The following is a 21779-nucleotide window of genomic DNA, read 5'->3' as shown; positions in this document are numbered from 1 at the left end:
TTGCATTTCATATTCATTGATGTTAGATTTTCCATTTTCCTTTTGTACCTTTTTGAAGCATGCTTAAGGCAAGTTGTTTTATTATATTTATGAAAAATATATATTTTTTATAAATTCTTTCACTTTGCAAGATCCCAAACTATTTAACCTGCAAATATGGTGATTTTTAAAATTAGCTTTACAGTTGTTGCTTCCACAAACATACTTGTCGGATTTCACATCATGAAAATTTAATTCATCAGAGCCTAAGATATCATCGACCGCACCGATCGGAAGACAAATCTTCCCTTTAACGTCAAAGTCCTACATTTTGAAAAATGAGGCATGGATACAGTACACTTGAACTGGCAGACAATTCCAAGATTTATCACGGCACCAACGAGATTACACAACATCCAATCGTGCAGAATTCATATCACAGGCACTTGTTGGGAAGCATCTGAGGAAGTTCCCTGCTTGCTCTTTCAGCTCAGTCATGGTATGTGGAAACAATGTCTTAACAAAAATAATGTTTACCTTAAAACTTTGGACTGTAGATGACTTGCCTGCTTCTTTCAATGTCTTATTTATCCAACTGATAATGATATCATCGTTGACTTTCTGACCATCACCCAATTCTTCAAGAACGTTCAGTGTATACCTTCCAATATATAATTGCAACTTTAGAATTGCTATGGTGATTTTATCTTAATGCAAGATGCTGAACTTCCCAATTAACAAGCCAATGAACTATATGTATTGAAAGAAGTGGAGCTGAAACAAAAGTAATTGAATACATAGAGACAATATATTCAAATACTGCCAGTTGTCGATAATCAATAAATCAGTGAAATAATATTTTAAAAGTGCAATTAATGAGCATTTCTCAATTCCTTTTCAGGTGGGCCTGAAAGCACTTTTGTAATTAAGTGCAGTCACTGTTGCAATGTAAGAAACACGTCAGTCAATATGTGCACAGTAAGTTCTGTTAAATAGGAATGATATAATTGCACAAAATCAAGAGGTCTCTTAATAGCCCTTTAGAACAGTGTTAGTACCTTCTCATCAGCTGCCAGACCAAGGCTAAAGTTAGCGTTGGGTTTCCATCATTCAAATCTGTTCCAGCAATGCCCACCAAGGAAAACTTTGCTCGATCCTTTCCCAGGACCACTGCATAATTACAGTTTTCTAGCTAAATAAAAATAATAATTTGAGTGAAATTAAGTTGATGGATTTTGCTAAATTTTGAATACTTTTAGAACATGAACTGATCTACCTTTTTCATATTAGCACCTAGTTTGGGATATGGTGGCCTGTTCACCTTGTTCCAGTCAACTGGGACCTTGATGTTTTCATACAACTGCAATATCACGAGAGCATCAACTAAGTCACTGCAACAAGAACAAAATCCACAAAATATTTCAGGAATCGGTACATGTAAGAGTTAATCACCATTTAATCCTAAATATTCTTGTCTTGTGAAATAAATATCGCATTAAAACGGGAAATGTTGGGAAGTGTTAAGAATGTCTGGCAGCATTAATGGAGAGAGAAACAAGAGTAAATGTTTCCAGTCAATAACTTTTCATCAGCACTGGAAAATATTATAAATTGAATGGTTGCAACTTAAAACATTCAATTTCTACTGAGACACAAGGAACTGCAGATGCTGGCATATTAAAAATTAAAAAAAAGTGCTGGAATAACTCAGCGGGTCAGGCAGTATCTGCAGAGAACATAGATAGACGATGTTTTGTTTAGGGACCCTTCTTCAGACTGAAGGGTCCCGATCCCAAAATGTCACCTATCCATGTTCTCGACAGATGCTGTCTGACCCACCATGTTACTCCAGCCCGATGTGTCTTGTTTTCAATTTCCATTCTTTCCTTGCTCTGCTGATGAACTGAAATGTTAACTCTGTTTTTCTCTCCACTTATGCTGCCAGATGGCAGAGAGTTTTGCAGCATTTCCATCTTTTATTTCTGACATTATCTTTTGATTAACATTACTCACGTTTGTGAAGCTCTGATCCACAAAAAGTTTATGGAACTAAAGTAGAAATAAGTTAGTCTGTTTTTAGTGCCACTTGCTTTCTTAACTGACTGTTAAAATTGGCCCAAACCACTAATACTAATACCTGTACCTTTAAGGGGAATCTGACTATTAAACCTAAATGATACAGGTCAGCCTCTGACAGTACATAACTGGGATAAATGTAGTACAGTAAACCCTTGTTTTTTAAGGACCTCTTAAACGTATTTCGGTTATAGTGGCCGGATCTACCGACCTTCACCGCCAGGCTGGGCTGCCGATACCACCGCCGGCCCGGCCCGCACCGCACTGCCTCCCCAGCCACTTAGAGGAGGGTTGCTGACGCCAGCCACACTGGCCAATTCCAGGCCGGACCTTTGTTGACACCCCCGACCCATGCTACTTCCTCGGCTGCGCCTGCCATCACTAATCTTTATCTGCATTCCGGCCACCTGCCGACTGCAACCATTGACTCCTCTGATCCTCGCCTCAACTCACCTGGATTCCAGGCCCAGTTCCAGACTGAGAGTCTGAAGGGTCCCGATCAAAACATCACCTATCGATGTTGGCCAGAGATACTGCCTGACCTGCTGATTACTCCAGCACTGTGTGTCCTTTTGTGTACTAACCAGCACCTGCATTCTTTGTTTTCACTACTTATAATCCTTTACTTGGTTATACAGGACAATCAGCAATAACAGGCGCCATCTCCCACTGCCCCCCTTGGGTCTGTTATAACCAGCATTTACTGCAGCGTCTTGCCTGTACAGATGGTTCACTGCGGGATTTACCCCTTGCGAGTTCATCCAGTTACGGAAAGTCCTTTCTTCACGGGTTTCACCTAATGTGTAAAAAAAAGTAGAAAAAAATGTTACACAGAAATTCATTATCTCAAATAGAGTTAACTTTAGTGCGTAAAATTACTGATTTCTCCCCTCCAAGTCAAATGTGCAAATTTCACTGTTATATTTTGTACTGAATGTTGTACCCGTTATCTGTGCACTGTGGATAGCTTAATCCTTTTCATTTATAGCCTGACTGGAGAGCACTCAAACAAAAGCTTTTCATTGTACCTCGGTACACGTGACAATAAACTAAAGTGAAAAATTTTTGGAAAATGGCAGAGTTTATTATTTCCCATGTTTTATTTCTCAAGAGTATTCTGTAATTGTAAGTCACGATATCATTTGGTGAAATTGAATCACCTCTCCAAGGTCAATCTTGTATTTGCATGTGTGGAAATTAACCAAGTGAAGTCATGGTTACAGTTGTTGCCAGTGAAAGTGTCAGATTTCTGCCACCAATTTGAAACGATCTAGTAAGAAATCTTTCTTTACCATTACTGAAAATAAAAGAAACATAGATTTTATGTTTGCAATATGTTACAGAATATTAGGGTCCAGATCAGAATCAAAGTTTTAAACAAAATAAGAAAGAACAAATTCCAATTGGTGTACAATTATGTGGAACTCTGGTAAGGCCAGAGTCAGAACATCATGTACATGCTTTGTCTATTCAAGGAGGGTACATTTGAAATGGAGAGAACACTTTCTCTAGATTGATTCCTGAAATGGCAAGTTTGTCACATGGAGAGGTTAAACTCAGTCAATGTTCTTGAGTTTATTAGAAAGGGAAAATAAAACATTTCTAGAGAGTGCAAGGCAGCAATAATGCAACTATTGGGAAGTTTAGAAAAAAAATTAGGTGCAGAGTAGGCCATTCGGCCCAGTACCACCATTCAATATGATCATGGCTGATCATCCAAAATCAGTACCCCGGTCCTGCTTTTTCCCCCACATCCCGTGATTCCATTAGCCCCAAGAGCTAAATCTAACTCTTGAAAACATCCAGTGAATTGGCCTCCACTTCCTTCTGTGGCAGAGAATTCCAGATTCACAATTCTCTGGGTAAAACAGTTTTTCCTCAACCCAGTCCAAAATGGCCTACCCCTTATTCGTATACTGTGACTCCAGGTTCTGGACTACCGCAACATAGAGAACATTTATCCTGCATCTATCCTGTCCAATCCCTTAAGAATTTTATATGTTACTGTAAGATCCCCTCTCATCCTTCTAAAGCCCAGTCGATCCATTCTTTCATCATATGTCAGTAGGTTAATTGATGACTGCAATTGGTTCCAGTGTTTGGTCGAATTGGGGAGTTTGTGCGCAAGAAGAATGGGATTAGACAATAGCTAACAGACAATAGGTGCAGGAGGAGGCCATTCGGCCCTTCGAGCCAGCACCGCCATTCAATGTGATCATGGCTGATCATTCTCAATCAGTACCCCGTTCCTGCCTTCTCCCCATACCCCCTGACTCCGCTATCCTTAAGAGCTCTATCTAGCTCTCTCTTGAATGCATTCAGAGAATTGGCCTCCACTGCCTTCTGAGGCAGAGAATTCCACTAGATTAATCTAGTGTCAGTGTAAATAGGTGGTTGACAGTCAGTGTGGAGTTGGTGGGCTGTAGGGCTTGATTCATGCAGTATCTCTCTACATCCTGTTATATTAGTACAACGATGAAAGAAGAGCAATATAATTTGTCGGTGATGATTTCCCCACGGTATGGTTGTTTGTTTTTCTCGCTGGTAAGAATCAAACAGCGTGAAACTAATATTAAGTTAATCTGACCATTGGGAAACTGAGTTACCACCATACAGACCCTGTCTGATTTAAGACCACTGATCCCAATGAAAAGCAAAATTATTTGGGCATGAAATAAACAGCCAGTCAATCCAAACCTGCTCTGTTTCTCTCCAGGTTTAAAATTATTGGACCCTCCCCTGTGGATCCCATCACATTGAGGCAGCAAGGTAACTAATTGTCTAAACAGTGTCTCGACAGTTTTAAATTACACTGCTCCAGAGGTCTCAATTAGGAGGAGAACATCAGATTCAAACAGCTTTCCAGAAATACACAATACTCATTTGTAACTTTACCTTCCAGCAAGCTCCAATCAATGTCTTGATTCACAGGCTTTTCAAGTGCTGGATACTTGTTGAACAGATTAGCTACAAATGCCAAATTCAGTTTTGGGTTCCCCTGGACGACGTCTGCTGGAGTAACAAACTGTCTGCACCCCAGTTTGTCCGCTTCTTGTAGCATGTAATCGGCACGCTTCAGGTCATCTTTCTCCTGCAAGGTTTAAGACAGTGTGTGTGTGTGTGTGTGTGTGAACATAGATCTGGTCTGTTATTCAGTACCGTTCACTGTAATTTACCGTCACTGAAGTTTGAAGCACAAGGGGTGATCTTTGTGTATTATTTTATTTGTTTTGTTAAACTGTCAGATGGGCAGTGTTGCTCATTGCTTAGGCTTCAGGGCAGTGTGATAAATGAGATTAAAAGAATGCAGAGAATAGATAAAAGATCGCAAAGTGCAATTTGATCGATACTCAGGCTTCCTCCCATATCCCAAAGACATGCGGGTTTGTAGGCTAATTGGCCTCTGTAAATTGCTCCTCGTGTGTAGGGAGTGAATGAGAAAGTGGGATAACATAGAACTAGTGTGAACATGTGACCGATGGTCAGTGTCGCCCGGTGGCCTGTTTCCATGCTGTATCTCTAAAAACAAAACTATATTTCTTCCAAAATAATTGACAGGTAACCCTTCTCATTTCTCCCTCAACTTTAGAAAGAAATATTACTCAGCAAGGGACAACAGAAACAAACCCATAGCTATTAGACATTAAACTGCAATAAACAGCAGAAATTTAAAATAAAAATTTACTTCAAAGATGTAAAATTCAAGTTTTATATTTACAGACTTCAAGGAACAGTCAGATCAACAAATTGCATTGTATATCTGTGGGGGAGTGGGGAGGGGCACTCTAGTTGTAGAATCCTCTACCCAGGGGATACGTCTGCGTTTGTGTTCTTGTTTGTTCGTTCCGGTTAAGGAGCTGTGCACACGGCAGCCAGCCAACAGTCGCTCGTCTTTCTATTTTTTTCCCCTTTTAATTTAATTTTAATTTCAAGTTTTCGTTTACCTTGTTGTGTGTTATAAATGTTGGCAGACCAATTTACTTCAGGGGATGAATAAAGTTCTTTCGTATCATATTGAGTACATAATTGTGGTTTACGATATTTGTTTGAAGGCTATGATCAATTCTTGTAAAGATACGAGTTCTTCGGGAAGGATTTTTATGTACATTCATGTAAAGAAACACTGGTACTTACATTGAAGCCCCACATATTGATGTCAATGCGCGATTCACCTTCTTTATTACCTTTCGGTGCAATCTGATTCAGGAGGTGATAATAGGCCCTTGAATCCTGAATTCAAACAAAAAGATGAATTAAAATAGCAAACCTACAAGTTTTGAACCAAATTTATTTATCGTTTAATAACTAAAAAGAATTTGCACATGGTGTGTACCAATCATGTATCTAGATGTTCCAAAGTGCACACAACTAGTGTAATATTTCTGAATGTAGGAAATGCATTAGCCAATTTTTGCACAGCTAGGTCCCAGAAAAAACATTGAGAATGGCTAACCTATAATCATCACACTCGGGTGAGGGTGATGCTCTTCAGCTGAGGCTGATTTCTTTCATTTCAAGCTAAAAACATATTTTCTATGTATGCAAGAAGAAACTGCAAGCAAGAGTTATTCACATGGAATTCATACAAACCCTGTGACTATGATGCAGAATCCAGAGAAAACATTTAAATCAACTTACAAATAGCATCACAAGACCACAAGATGGCAGTACTTGACTTGCCACGTCGTCAAAGATGTCCCAACTGAGATTTGTCTAAGTGTCATGGTGTTTACTAAATCACTGATACCACAGCAAGAAAGGAATTTGCTAATGATCTACTCAAAAACAGTGGAGGCAATGCATTCAAGAGATGGAACCTGGGCGCTGTGAAGGGCGAGGAGTTGGATGGGAACCACATTTCAGGGGCAGTAAGTCTGGTCACCAGAGAGCATGAGGGGAATTTATTTTTTATTTTTACAAATCTTAACTTTTTCTCTGATTCCCAGTCCCCTCGTCAGTTTGGTTTAGAGATACAGTGTGAAAACAAGGCCATGACCCACCAACCCCACACCAACCAGTGATCACCCATGTTCCATCCTACACACTGGGGCAATGTACAGAGACAATTAACCTACAAACCTGCACATCCATGGAATGTGGAAAGAAACCAGAGCACCCAGATAAACCCTATGTGGTCACAGGGAGAACGTACAAACTCTGTACAGACGGCACAAGCTGTTGGAAGGAACCCTGGTCTCTAGTGCTGTGAGGCAGCAACTCTACTGCTGCGCCACTGTGCTTCAGCACATTATGCCACATACGTTTATAAAAGAGATATTGATCAGGAAGAAAAGCTATAAACTTAATCTTTTGGCCTTGGTGCTGCCTTAAAAAGATAAACGAAGGCAAAGCAAACTGTTTACACGTTTTATTTATGTCTCTTATAGAGTTTAGTCATGAAAGACAAGTGTTGCTGGAGGGGCAGGATTATTTTTCTATTTGGTTTTCAGCCATCTTCTTGATTGCTGCATTATTGCACTGAGGTGTTAAAGACTGCATTGAAAGAATTCCCGTGGTGCACTTAAATTGGGAGGTCTAGGAGTCTGACTCACGAACAATGAATGAACAGCAAAATATGCCCATTGAGACAAGGTTGGGCAAAAAGTCAACAGTCAAAGTGGTATTCCACTGCACACCTGGCAAACATCCCAGTATACAGGGGAAAGAAAGGCACAAAGTGCTGGAGTAACTGAGTCAGGCTGTATCTCTGGAGAACATGGATAGATGATGTTGCGAGTCGGAACTCTTCTTCAGTCTCTTTTCCTCCCAACATGAAACATCACAATGTTGGCCTTCATAACAAGAGGAGTTGAGTATAGGAGCAAAGAGGTCCTTCTACAGTTGTACCGGGCCCTGGTGAGACCGCACCTGGAGTACTGTGTGCAGTTTTGGTCTCCAAATTTGAGGAAGGACATTGAGGGAAGTTAGTGCAGAAATAGCAGGGGCTATGACGGAAATATTTCAAACGTCATTAGAAACAGGGATGGTGCCGGAAGATTGGCGCATTGCGCATGTTGTGCCTTTGTTTAAAAAAGGTTCTAAAAGTAAACCTAGCAATTATAGACCTATTAGTTTGACGTCTGTGGTGGGAAAATTAATGGAAAAGATACTTAGGGACAATATATATAATTATTTGGATAATCAAGGCCTGATTAGAAACAGTCAACATGGATTTGTGCCTGGAAGGTCATGTTTGACTAATCTTCTTGAATTTTTTGAAGAGGTTACCAGGGAAATTGATAAGGGCAAGGCTGTGGATGTTGTCTATATGGACTTCAGTAAGGCATTTGACAAGGTTCCACATGGAAGGTTGATTAAGAAGGTTAAATCGTTGGGTATTAATAGTGAGGTTGCAAGATGGATTCAACAATGGCTGAATGGGAGATACCAGAGGGTAACGGTTGACAATTGTATGTCAGGTTGGAGGCCAGTGTCTAGTGGAGTGCCCCAAGGATCTGTGTTGGGTCCACTGTTGTTTGTCATTTACATTAATGATCTGGATGATGGTGTGGCAAATTGGATTAGTAAATATGCAGATGATACTAAGATAGGTGGAGTAGTTGATAGTGAGGTAGATTTTCAAAGTCCACAGAGAGACTTGGGCCTTTTGGAAGGGTGGGCTGAAAGATGGCAGATGGAGTTTAATGCTGATAAGTGTGAGGTGCTGCATTTTGGTAGGACAAATCAAAATAGGACGTACAGGGTAAATGGTAGGGAATTGAGGAATGCAGTGGAACAGAGGGATCTGGGAATAACTGTGCATTGTTCCCTGAAGGTGGAATCTCATGTGGATAGGGTGGTGAAGAAGGCGTTTGGTATGCTTGCCTTTATAAATCAGAGCATCGAGTATAGAAGTTGGGATGTAATGTTGAAATTGTACAGGGCATTGGTGAGGCCAAATCTGGAGTATGGTGTGCAGTTCTGGTCGCCAAATTATAGGAAGGATGTCGACAAAATGGAGAGGGTACAGAGGAGATTTACTAGAATGTTGCCTGGGTTTCAGCACTTAGGCTACAGAGAGAGGTTGAACAGGTTGGGTCTTTATTCTTTGGAGCGTAGAAGGTTGAGGGGGGACTTGATAGAGGTTTTTAAAATTTTGAGAGGGATGGACAGAGTTGACGTGGGTAGGCTTTTCCCTTTGAGAGTGGGGAAGATTCCAACAAGGGGACATAGCTTCAGAATTGAGGGACAAAGGTTTAGGGGTAACATGAGGGGGAACTTCTTTACTCAGAGGGTTGTGGCTGTATGGAATGGGCTTCCGGTGGAAGTGGTGGAGGCTGGCTCGATTTTATTATTTAAGAGTAAATTGGATAGGTATATGGATAGGAGGGGATTGGAGGGTTATGGTCTGAGTGCAGGTAGATGAGACTAGGTCAGGGAGAATGGTCGGCGTGGACTGGTAGGGCCGGACAGGCCTGTTTCCATGCTGTAGTTGTTATATGTTATATATATGTTATATGTTAAGGATATTCCTGCTATTGAGGGCGTGCAGCGTAGGTTCACTAGGTTAATTCCCGGAATGGCGGGACTGTCGTATGTTGAAAGGCTGGAGCAATTAGGCTTGTATACACTGGAATTTAGAAGGATGAGGGGGGATCTTATTGAAACATATAAGATAATTAGGGGATTGGACACATTAGAGGCAGGAAACATGTTCCTAATGTTGGGGGAGTCCAGAACAAGGGGCCACAGTTTAAGAATAAGGGGTAGGCCATTTAGAACAGAGATGAGGAAGAACGTTTTCACTCAGAGAGTGGTGAAGGTGTGGAATTCTCTGCCTCAGAAGGCAGTGGAGGCCAGTTCGTTGGATGCTTTCAAGAGAGAGCTGGATAGAGCTCTTAAGGATAGCGGAGTGAGGGGGTATGGGGAGAAGGCAGGAACGGGGTACTGATTGAGAGTGATCAGCCATGATCGCATTGAATGGCGGTGCTGGCTTGAAGGGCTGAATGGCCTACTCCTGCACCTATTGTCTATTATCACCTGTCCGTGTAATCAGAGATGCTACCTGACCCATTGAGTTACTCCAGCACTTTGTATCTTTTTAACACAAGGATCCGCAGCTCCTTGTTTCTATATATTGTCATAGGAGCCTTGATGTATTGCATCGGTTACCTAGGACACACTGCAGATAGTGTGCTCCTGGTAGAGGGAACAAACATTTAAGCAATTGCTCTTACAGACTGCCTCAGCCTGGCTGCTATCGGGTTTGAGTGTTGAAGTTGCGTGCATTCAGATTAGTGGAGAGTCTTCCCCTATCCTGCTGAATCAGGAAGTTACTTACTAAAAAATTTCCAGCCTCTGGCCACAGTTTACGTGTATGAATAGTCAAGAGCCTAGGTAGACACAAAATGCTGGAGTAACTCAGCGGATCAGGCAGCATCTCGGGAGAGATGGAATGGGTGACGTTTCGGGTTGAGACCCTTCCTCAGACTGATGTCAGGGGAGGGGGTCTCTTAAAAGCCACTATCATATGTCTCCACCACCAATAATTTCAGGCACCAACCACTCTGTGCATTAAAGAAAATTGCCTCACAAATCTCTTCGAAAATTTTCCGCTCCCACCTTGAAACTCTGCCCTCCATACTTTGACATTTCCATCCTAGGATAAAGTTTCAGACTGTCTACACTATCCATGCCTCAATTCTATATACTTCCATCAGATCTCCCCACAGCAGTTGACATTTCAGGTCAGGACCATTCTTCATCTGTTGTCCTCGGAGTGCCAACAGAACAACAGAAACCCCCAGGATCACATGGTCGAGTGGCGCAGTGATAGAGTTGTCGCCTTACAGCACCAGGGATCCAGGTTCAATCCTGTCTATGGGTGCTGCCTGTACGAAATTTGTACATTCTCCCTGTGACTGTGTGGGGTTTCTCCAGGTGCTCCAATTTCCTCTCACTTGCAAAGACGTGCAGGTTTTGTAAGTTAATTGGCTTCTGTAAATTATCCCGAACGTGTGGGATAGAACTGGTGAATGGGTGATTGCTGATCGGCCCAGACTTGATGGTCCGAATGACCTGTTCCCACGCTGTATCTCTAAACAAAAAACTATAATCCCTGCAGCTCAGAAAAAGGATGGACAAGGAAATAACACCATCCCACATGGTGATGATGCAGAAATCACATCAGGACCGCAAAGTCAACGAGGTGTAGGAAGCACATGGTCAAACGACCCATTGACCATAAGTCGACACAGAGATGGACGCAAAACAATTTACCCGGGGCTAAATTGATTTTAAATTACAAGCATTGTGAAACAATACTGAGCAATCAAATGTCTGGGCAATTGTGCTCCACATTTATTAAATTACACTCAGAATAGAATCTTTTTCTCAAATCAGTAACAGCAACTATCTGTTTATATATCATTTTCCTTATACAAGTACCTTGATATCCGAGTGGAAGTTGTTGATTTTCGGGTAGCCTGCATTCTCCAAGTGGTAATTAGCCCATCGTAGTAGCAGTTCTTCTGGGGACAACTTCATGAGATCCTCCAGACTCTCACCATCACGGAGCAAAGCGACCAACGCTGTGGAACAGGTTCCCATTAATCAGCGATTTAGGTTTATTATTATCACGTGTACCAAGGCACAGCGAAAAACTTATTTGGCATGCTATGCAATCAGATAAGATAATACAGTACATAAATACACTCACATCAAACTCAAGTACAATAGGTAGAGCAAAGGGGAAGAGATGGTGCAGAATATTTAATGCAGCATTGTTGCGCATCAGTTTCATAGACAAATCCAATGTCCGCATGGGGAAGAGGTGAATCAGACGGTTACCGGGCATTCAGAAGTGTGATAACAGAGGGAAAAAAACTGTTCCTGAATATTGCGTCTCTCTCTCTCTCTCTCTCTCTCTCTCTCTTTGACAATCGTTATTCACTTGTTTTATACCAGTGCCAAACATTGACATTAACTCATGGTTAATATTCTCCGTTGCTGCATCAGAGTTTTACTAACAGGCAGGCCAAGACCTCTCCAATTTGCATTCCTCCCTGATTTGCATTTCTCCCTCTTTGCCAATGAAGGATTAATTAAAATCAAGGATGCTCAATAGGTCAGAATGCACAACCAAAGCCTCATGTCATAGGTCAGGCTGTTCTTTTGACTGATAACCCTGAACTCATCATTCAGAATAAACCAATACCACCGTGCCCATCACTGGGAGCATCCACAGATTGGACAGAAGACAAAACCAGTATTACAGGAACACAACGATACAAAGGCTGCGGGCCTGCAGCAGAAGCAAACCACAAGGACTTGCCACGTGACAAAATAATCTGTTTACTTATTCCAGCATTCCTTGTTTATCAACCAGTCTAAACAGACACCAGCAGGCAAAAAAGATGCTCTCATGTTTGAGTTTGAGCAGCAACTTGTAAAGGCAGAGCACTCTTTAAAGAACCTTTTTCACTGAGAGGCTTCTACAGTGGTTAACTCCCAGACAATCAGATTGCAAAATATCCTCAGTCTACACGATATACCTCAAAGCATTAATCACTTGTGCAACTCTCTAAATAATGGGCGCAGAGGTATTGATTTAAGGTTTATTGCCATGTGTACTGAGATGCAGTGAAAAGTTTTGTTTTGCATGCTATCCATGCAGATACATAACAGTATACATAAATGCAATCAAATCAAACTCAAGTGCAATAGGTAGGACAATGGGGAAGATACAGGATGCAGAATTTTGTTCTCAGCATTGTAGTGTATCAATTCCAGAGACAAAGTTCAATATCCACAATGGGGTAGAGGTGAATTGGACAGTACCCTAGTTTATGGAAGGACTCTTCAGAAGCCTGATTACAGAGGGGAAGAAGCTGTTCCTGTGTCTGGTGGTGTGCAGCTGCAATGTTGGAAATATTTAGTGGTTTACTACTGAATTGCAAATGTGGTATCAAGTCAGAGACTCCCAGGCCCAAGGCATGAATGTTTGTATCCTGAGCATCCCCAATTTTAATTAGCCCACCAAAGGCAGTCATGAATTGACTGCCAATCTGAAGTTTTCAGTTTCCCACTTAAATATATTCCCATATTCTCCATGATCTGCTTCTTACATTTAAACTTTTTGGCACACTGTCCTAAAGTCTTACGTTTTGTGAAATTTTACTAATTTTACGAACAGCAAGCCATAACAAATGCAGGATAGCACGCAATAAAGCTTTTCACTGCACCTTGATATAGGTGACAATAATAAACTAAGCCAACAATATAGATTTATTTTGAAATAACAACAGAAGACCAGGTGATTGCTACCTTGACTTTTCATTTGAGTTTTGATAACATTGTGAATCAAAACAAAGGATTATTTGGCCAAATGGAAACTTAATTCAAGTTTTAAGATGAGATTAAAAATATTTTAAAAAGTACTGCAAATATTCATTGTCTGAAATAAATACAAAATGTTGGAAATATTCAATATGGCTGGAAGCATTTGTGGAAACAGAATTAGTGCTTCAGTTTGCTGAAAAAATGGAGACCAACATGTTTTAAGATGCAGACGGGAGAGGGGTGGAGAGAACAAAAGGGATGACTCTAATATGCTGGAGACCAAGAGAGATGAATGACAGCAGTAGTAGCCATGTTGGCTGAGAGGGTGGTGAACATCCAGTTAGTGCAGATGATCAGCTTGAAGATGCAACTGAATAAACCAGAATGAAACTTGGACCTCAACACCCAAATTACAGGGAGACATTTCCAAAACTACATTGTACACCTCAGTATTTATGTTTAGTGATTATTCGATTTAATTTTTCATATCAATTTGGGGAGCTAATGGAGCTTTTGTGGAAATCTCTCTACTCATGAGACATGTAGACCTAAAGATTACTCAGCCTTTCCTGAATGAAGCTGGGAGATAATTCTACATGGAAAATGTCTAGACATTTCTCTTTCACAAATAGTAATTGATATTATCAGTTCATTGTCAACTTTGAAATCAGAGAATGACAGAGTTTGTTAACCAAATGGGCCATTCTTAGTCACGCGAGTGACCAAAAATATGAAAAATTGTGGAATACATCTCTTCTAATTCTGAAAGTATTACAGGTATATTGTTTTGTACTGTATATGACATACAATTCGAGGTTTATCAAGTGAAAAATTTATGTTATGCTGACAGTTTGTTTAGGGTCAGAGGTCAAATATGACTGGTCACCTGTGCCCTCACATGGAAGCATTTTTATCATCTCAGTTTTATCTTCGAAGCTCAGAATTTTTTAAAAGACATGCTTTATAGTTATGTAGGTAGGAAAATTCCAATGAATAAGATTAATCTCTTACACAATTTTTTAAATGTATTACTGTATGTGATGACATCTGGTCACGTGTGTGACATGTTGGTTCACTTTCCAAAGAATGGCCCAAATGTATTAAGATTAAGAGAAAAGATGGTTACTTGAAATTAAATCAGGCATCAGCCCTGATTGCATTGAATGCTGAAAATGGCAGATGTATAACCCACTCAAGACTCCACATTCCTTTAATATTTGGTCTTACCTTCATTTTTGCTGAGTTCAATGTCTGCAAACAGCCCAATTTTGATGACCTGCCACAGAAGTCCCAAAACTAAATGTGGTTTCCCTTCTCTCAGGTCTTGAGCACCAATATTGACAACATGGCAACCAATAGCAGAAGCAGAGTTCAAGGCAAGATTCAGGTTTTCCTATGTAAATGAAACATTTGGATATATGATCAGGCTTTATATGCAACACATAAACAGTCAGAGATAGGTTGCTCAAGAGGTTATAAGTAGATCATCAACCCATAAGACATAGGAGCAGAATTGGTCGATTCGGCCCATCGAGTCTGCTCCACCATTCAATCTTGGCTGACCAATTCTGCCGACTTAATGTCATCCTCCTGCCTTCTCCCGATATCCTTTGATACCCTTATTAATCAAGAACCTATCAATCTCTGCTTTAATAACCAATGGCTTGAAATGAATTCCACACATTTACAACCCTCTGGCTAAAGAAATTCCTAATCATCACCACTAAGTGATGCAACTATATAATGCAACCTATTCGTGCAACAAGATTGTTCTCACAATAGCTGATGTTAAAAATCTGAAAACACCTAACAGAACACTATAGAAAGAGAAAAGAGAATTAATGTTTCAGGACTCCTTAATACCTCCCCCTCCCCCTCCCTAAAAATGCTGACTGAACTGCTGAGTGTTTCCAGCATTTTCCATTTTAATTTCTGCTCACATTTCCCAATACGACTTGTTACCTATTCAGTTTATTGTTACATGCAGTTGCAGATGGCTTCTAATTTTTAAATCTTCCAAAGGCCCTCAACAGAACCAAAAGACCAGTAGATGCCTGGATCTATCCTCAAAATTATAATAAGTGCATGATTTGGCCAGACAGTACTTATCTATGAAAAAGCCTTCAACTTCATATAATTTTGCTAATAATTCACCCATGGGAAATAAAATGATGTGATATGCATGCAGCTTTCCTTGTCCTATCATCTAATGTTTTAACCTCATGGTGTCCACTCATGCTGGATTACAGATACAGGAACACTATCAGTCCTTGCCAATCTAATCATATATGAGACTTATGAAATCCAAGCTTTGGAGACCATCACTCAGAAGATGATCTAACACTTCACTGGGGACCCCAAAATGGATAGGATCCAGTGGTAACTTGCACAAGAAACTGTAAACATACCATACATGAAATTCAAGATTCAACTTTCTCTCATTTCATCTAGTTTCATGGAGGCTGCAGAAGGTATTTGGTTTAGTTTAGAGATACAGCATGGAAACAAGCCCTTCGGCCCACTGAGCCCATGCCGACCAACGATTACCCATACACTAATTCTATCCTACCCACAAGGGATAATCTACAGGAGCCAAGTAACCTACAAACCCGCACCTCTTTAAGATGTGGGAGGAAACCCGAGCACCTGCCGAAAACCCATGCTGCGGTCACAGGCTGAACTTACAAAGTCCATGCAGACAGCTCCCGTAGTCAGGATCGAACCCAGGTTTCTAGTGCAGTAAGGCCGCATTTCTACCGCTCTACCATTGTGCTGCCCTTGAAAATCTAAAGAAAATTGATGGAAACAATGCCTCCCGATTCGTTTTGATATTCTGAGATCTTGGAGCCCTGGTCTACTCACTACAATCCTTACAAGACCAACACCCAATCAAGCTGATAAAACCTCAATGGAGGATTTCTCAGGAACTATGTTTGTGCTTCAGTTTACTGAAGATTAAAACAACGGTTTATACCAAAAGTCAATATTTGGACTTTCCAGTTGTGTTTAAACTCCAATGACTGCTAGGCTATTCACTCTCCACATTCTTTCAAATCTGACCTGGAAGCTGTTCTGGTGCAACAACACTTGCAGTTGTACGGTGCCTTTTGTGAAGTTGAAAATCTTGAAGCGATTTGACAGAAGAATTTCATTGGACCCATTCTGCATGTGTCATTTTCTGAAAGAGGGCACTCCTCCGTTTCCTTCACACCCACCCTATCTCCTTGGCCTTGAAAACGCCTGCTCTGAACCTACCATTAAAAGCAAGTTAAAACTTCGATCACCTCCTCCAATACAAGCAAATTGGACAAGGATCTGACCATACAATAACGAGTTACTGCCATATCCTTGTTCCCCAATCTTGATATCAGAAAAGGTTAACAGTCTATCTGCAGATGAAAACTGATTAATAGACAATGACTAGTAAGGAAGTAACATTGTTAGAATATTGGGACACAAGAAACTGCAGATGTTGTAATCTCGAGCATAACATAAGTATTGGAGGGACTCAGCGGATCAGGCAGCTTCTGTGGATAAAATGGATAGACATTGTTTCAGGTTGGGTCCTTTCTTAAAAACATAGAAAATAGGTGCAGGAGTAGGCCCTTCAAGCCAGCACCATCATTCAATGTGATCATGGCTGATCATCCAGAATCAGTACCCTGTTCCTGCTTTCTCCCCATATCCCTTGATTCTGTTAGCCCCAAGAGTTATATCCAACTCACTCTTGAATACATCCAGCGAATTAGCCTCCACTGCCTTCTGTGGCAGAGAATTCTTCTGGTTCTGAAGTCTGAAGAGTCTCGCCCAAAACGTCATCTGTCTATTTTCTCCCTGGATGCCGCCTGACCTGCTGAGCTCCTCCAGCACTTTGTGTTTTATTGTTAGAATATTGTTTGTACTATTTTAGTCCAGGAATTCAAGCATTATCGAGATTAATGATAAGCATCATGTACGATCACAATGCAATCAGTTACCTGAATGGTAAATGCTGTGAGCTTTTTTTTGTTGATAGTTCTTTCATCAATTGTATCCGGCACAGAGAGGTTGATCATTTTGCTGAAAGAGGAAGGAGAAGATTACTGATGCAGCAAATCCCTTGGTATCTTAAACCCAAATAATAATGGAATTTATGGTTGTGACAGAAGATTTTGGATTCAGTTCACACCTTCATCTGTACAAACAAGTTCAAGATTTCAAAATTACATCACAGCATTTAATTTCAGTTGCAATAGTTCCTTTGAAGCATTTACTTGGATAACTATTATTACAGTCGGTGAGAAGTTCTGATGTTGAAATCAATACAGCTTATTACTTAAAATCCAAAACAAAAATGACCCAGAAAACTGATTTAGGAATAAAATTGATTTTCCAGCTTTCTGGGATGAAAGTCTGCCTTTCATTCTCAGTCTGCAACTCCACAATACTCTCTGAAGAAGCCTAATCAAACCCTCTTTTCCAAAGGCAACTTGCTACCAAACAGGTCCAACTCATGTACAGAGCAACAAGGCATCACACTGAATATCTAACCCTGTGCACATTTTCATTTAAAAAAAAAATTAGTCAAGTTGGTGAGATAATATTTTAAGTCTTTTCCAAATTCGGTTACCAAAGATTTAAGTAGATAGCATTTCAGGAGTTGATTTAAGAGATGCATAAGCGAAATGAACATATTCAACCTGCGATTTTGGACATGATCACAATGTTTGGACAAATCATAAGTCTCAAACGACCATTTCACACAATGTCAAAGTTCACTTATGCTTTGCAATCTTGTCAGCACATTAGGTAAACAGGTCCCAATGTGGCAATGTTTGCTGTGAAATACCTTGGTCAGATTTTACCACTGTTTGATGTGGCCAGAAATTGTGGCAGTTATTTCTTTAAAGAATGCAGTCATTTTTCATCAAATCATACATCATGGAAAAAGGCCCTTCAGTACACTCCAACCATCAAGCTCCCTTTTACACCCATGATAGACTAATCCCAGTTTGCTCTCTCCAGAATTAATGGTGCTGGATAACTTGGAGGGGATACTAAAGGTGGTTCTCAGTTTTCGTAGTAGGTTGCTTCCTTCTGCAACGTGTATATAATGTCATGCACCAGTCATCTGTGGTGTGGTACAAGCTGGATCATTTAATCATTATGCTTATGTTATATATATTGTATGCATTGCATAAACATATTCCAAAAAGCCCAATATCTGCTCTCCAAATGCTCCCTTTTACATTGCAGCAAATTGATAAATTCGGTTCAGCAGTAACCCTGTTATGTTAGCACTGAAAATTCCTTTAGTTGGTGAGGGAGAATGGAAGGGCAACAACATTTTATCAATGGTTAACAAGTTGCTGAAATTAACTCTTCAGTTTAGAACGTTGGTGAATATTCTTATCAAGCTTTGTTTAGTTTAGAGTTAGTGTGGAAACAGATCTTTCGGGCCACCGAGTCCATGTTGACTATCAATCACTCTACGTAATCCCACTTTCTCATCCTACATAATCTTACTGAAGTCAAAATACAGAAATATTTCCCAATTACTCAAGGATGTGGTTGGCAGTGGCACAGTGGTAGAATTGCTGCCTTACCGTGCCCGAGAACCAGGTTCAATGTTGACTAAGGGTCTGTATGGAGTTTGAAAGTTCTCCCAGTGTAGGTTTTCGTCATATGCTCTGGTTTCTTCCCACAGTTCAAAGATGTGGAGGTTTGTAGGTTAATTGGTTTCTGCAAGTTGTACATCATCCCAAATATGTAGGATAGTGCCAGTGATCACTGGTTAGCATGGTCTCGGTGGTCCTAAGGCCCTGTTTCAACACTGTATCTCTAAATTTGAGTGATTGGCAATAGATTTGAAATTGGAAATGAGAGAATGTCTTTAGGCATAGAGTTGTAACAATCTGGAAATCAATGCCAGAAAATGCATTAAAAGCTATTCAGCAGTAACCCAAAAAAGATTTGGTTTTAAGTCCATACAACAAAGAGAGATTCGGAGGAATGAGCAGAGATATTACTCAAAATGGATGACTTTTCCAAACACAAGACCTGGGCAGAATGGTTTCACTGTGTGCTGTTAGATTTTAAGCCCTTTTCATTGAATTTATGTTGAAGGTAGACACAAAAGGTTGGAGTAATTCAGCAGGACAGGCAGCATCTCTGAAGAGGAATGGGTGACGTTTCAGGTCGAGACCCTTCTTCAGACTGAATGTAAAAAAGCAGCCCACCTTCTCCGATTTAAAAATAAAACTTTTAATTTATAGTGTAAGCACATTCATTATTTGGGTAATTGAATGGGTAGAAGACCCATTCCTTCTCTCCTGAGATGCTGCCTCTCCCGCTGAGTTACTCCAGCTTTTTGTGTCTATCTTCGGTTTAAACCAGTAACTGCAGTTCCTTCTTACACATAAAATCTGTGTTGTTGGTTAACATTTCTGGCACAAAGGCAGTTTTGATGGCTGCATTGAAATTTGAGCAGGATTCAACAAATGGCATAAAAAGCTTGATTCAAAAATCATTCTTTCCACCAGACAAAAGCAACACTCTGAGAGTGAGAGATGCACGGCTAGTGATGGATGACGAAGTACTGAGAAATGCGTCTGCCAGCAGAGAAGGATAAGTGATCACACTGCTTCAGTTGCAATTCTCTCAAAGGGATGTGCGCCGCGGGACAAATTTCTTTTAGATGACACAATGAACAAAACATTCAGTGAGTTAATAGCAGATTAAAGGTTTACACTCATTAATTCGTGTGCTAATTATAACACTGGAGTTTGAATGAGAAAATATACCCATTCAATTACCCAAATAATGTGCTTACACTATAAATTACTATTAAAAGTTTAATTTTTAAATCCGAGAAGGCGGGCTGCTTTTTTACATTCAGCAAAAGTAGTCATTTTAAAAGAAAACACAATCCTTTCTGAAACAACATCAGAGAGGAATAGTGGCAAGTAAACGGATGAATTCGAATAGGCCAAATTTCTGGTGGAGAAAAATACCAGTCCAAATAATGATCCAATCAACTGCAACAGTACACAATTTCCATAGTCCCACAAAATGTTGTTTGATTTTCTAGGACAAATATAATCGAAACAAATGTCTAAAAATATTTATCATCTTGATGCGCAAGGTCAAAATTCCATGGTTTGTTTTCTTATTCAAATTGACCCAATATAATTATGACTGGCAAAATATACAGTGTTACACAAGGATGAAAACACATACAATAGATTAATTGTGCCAACTGTATCACCAGTAAAATTGATGCAACTCACCAGAGTACAATGCCATTGTCGACAGCTTTGAATAGAGCATCTGTGTTGGGATCCATAGGCAGCATTCCACTACAATCAGGATCATTCTCCAAAGCCTTGTTTATCCAGTTAACAAATGCATACTTTTCTTCTTCTGTTCATACAAGTAAAAGAAAAGCTACTTAGATTTCTACTACTAAAGCTACTACTAAATATGGTGATTAATATTTTGTAATGTCCTACTATGTTCTAAACTCACTTATATCTTAACTGTCAGCCAGTAGGCAACAGATATTAATCACTGCTTGCTGAATGAGGAAGCTGAAAGTCATTGGACAGGTGCATTAGCCCCATAAGATCAACCCTGGCTCTGGGGAGCAATCGTATTTGTCCTTCAGTCTGAAGAAGGGTCTCGACCCGAAAAGTCACCCATTCCCTCTCTCCTAGATGCTGCCTGACCTGCTGAGTTACTCCAGCATTTTGTGATACCTTCGATTTGTACCAGTATCTGCAGTTATTTTCCTACAATCGTATTTGTTCCATTCTTCGTCCTCCTCTCCTTATTCCCCTGCAATCTATCCTCCCTCACACATCCAACCATTCTCCCTCAAACATCCGATTCTTTTTGCCATTAACCTACACAAAGAAGTAACTTACATCAGCCAAATAACTCACTCTGAAATCTTGGTAACGTGAGAGGAGATTAGAGCATCCGGGGGAAATGCACACGAACAGAGAGAAGGTACAACTCTGCACAGAGGGCACCCAAGGTCAGGATCACAACCTGGCCCCTGGTGTTGAGTAGCATAGCTCTACCAAACATTTTAAAATCTCAAGAAAAAAATAAATTGAGATTTAAAAAAATTATCAAGCAGAGGATGAAAGAAGAGCTTATTACTTACTGAGCCAAAAAATATATACTTAGAGGGAAATATTTGACATCCAATTATTTCTTCATTCACAACCCAACAAAATGTGGGAAATCTGCCAATCACGTTGCCAATTAGCTATCCTTGAGTATTAACCCAAAAGATGCCCCTGCTGACAGCCCATGGCTCGTCTAAAACATCAAATTCACTCCTGCAGATTCACAGCCCTCAAGATCTGGTTGGCAGCCCAATCTGCATGACTTTGCTTCAAGCACTATTTCTCAAATAAACATCTGAAAGTTACCTTGAAGCATTTTAATTCATTTTT

The 21779-nt window shown here is 40.3% G+C and overlaps 1 protein-coding gene across 3 annotated transcripts in view; it reads right to left on the bottom strand.

Moving 5' to 3' along the window:
• LOC144600711 (plastin-3-like) overlaps positions 1-21779 on the bottom strand; it is an 80759-nt gene that overhangs the window by 5805 nt on the left and 53175 nt on the right. For all 3 annotated transcript variants that reach the window (XM_078412621.1, XM_078412620.1, XM_078412622.1), the window contains exons 5-14: positions 20604-20736; positions 17313-17394; positions 14563-14728; positions 11443-11585; positions 6190-6285; positions 4951-5146; positions 2773-2851; positions 1256-1370; positions 1038-1171; positions 517-640 (exon numbers count right to left, since the gene is read on the bottom strand). In XM_078412621.1, the coding sequence (XP_078268747.1) occupies positions 517-640; positions 1038-1171; positions 1256-1370; positions 2773-2851; positions 4951-5146; positions 6190-6285; positions 11443-11585; positions 14563-14728; positions 17313-17394; positions 20604-20736 (1268 nt within the window). The remainder of the gene's footprint in view (positions 1-516; positions 641-1037; positions 1172-1255; positions 1371-2772; positions 2852-4950; positions 5147-6189; positions 6286-11442; positions 11586-14562; positions 14729-17312; positions 17395-20603; positions 20737-21779) is intronic.

Source organism: Rhinoraja longicauda, chromosome 15 (assembly GCF_053455715.1).
Source record: "Rhinoraja longicauda isolate Sanriku21f chromosome 15, sRhiLon1.1, whole genome shotgun sequence".
NCBI lineage: Eukaryota > Metazoa > Chordata > Chondrichthyes > Rajiformes > Arhynchobatidae > Rhinoraja > Rhinoraja longicauda.
This window is presented reverse-complemented; position numbering and strand designations above follow the sequence as displayed.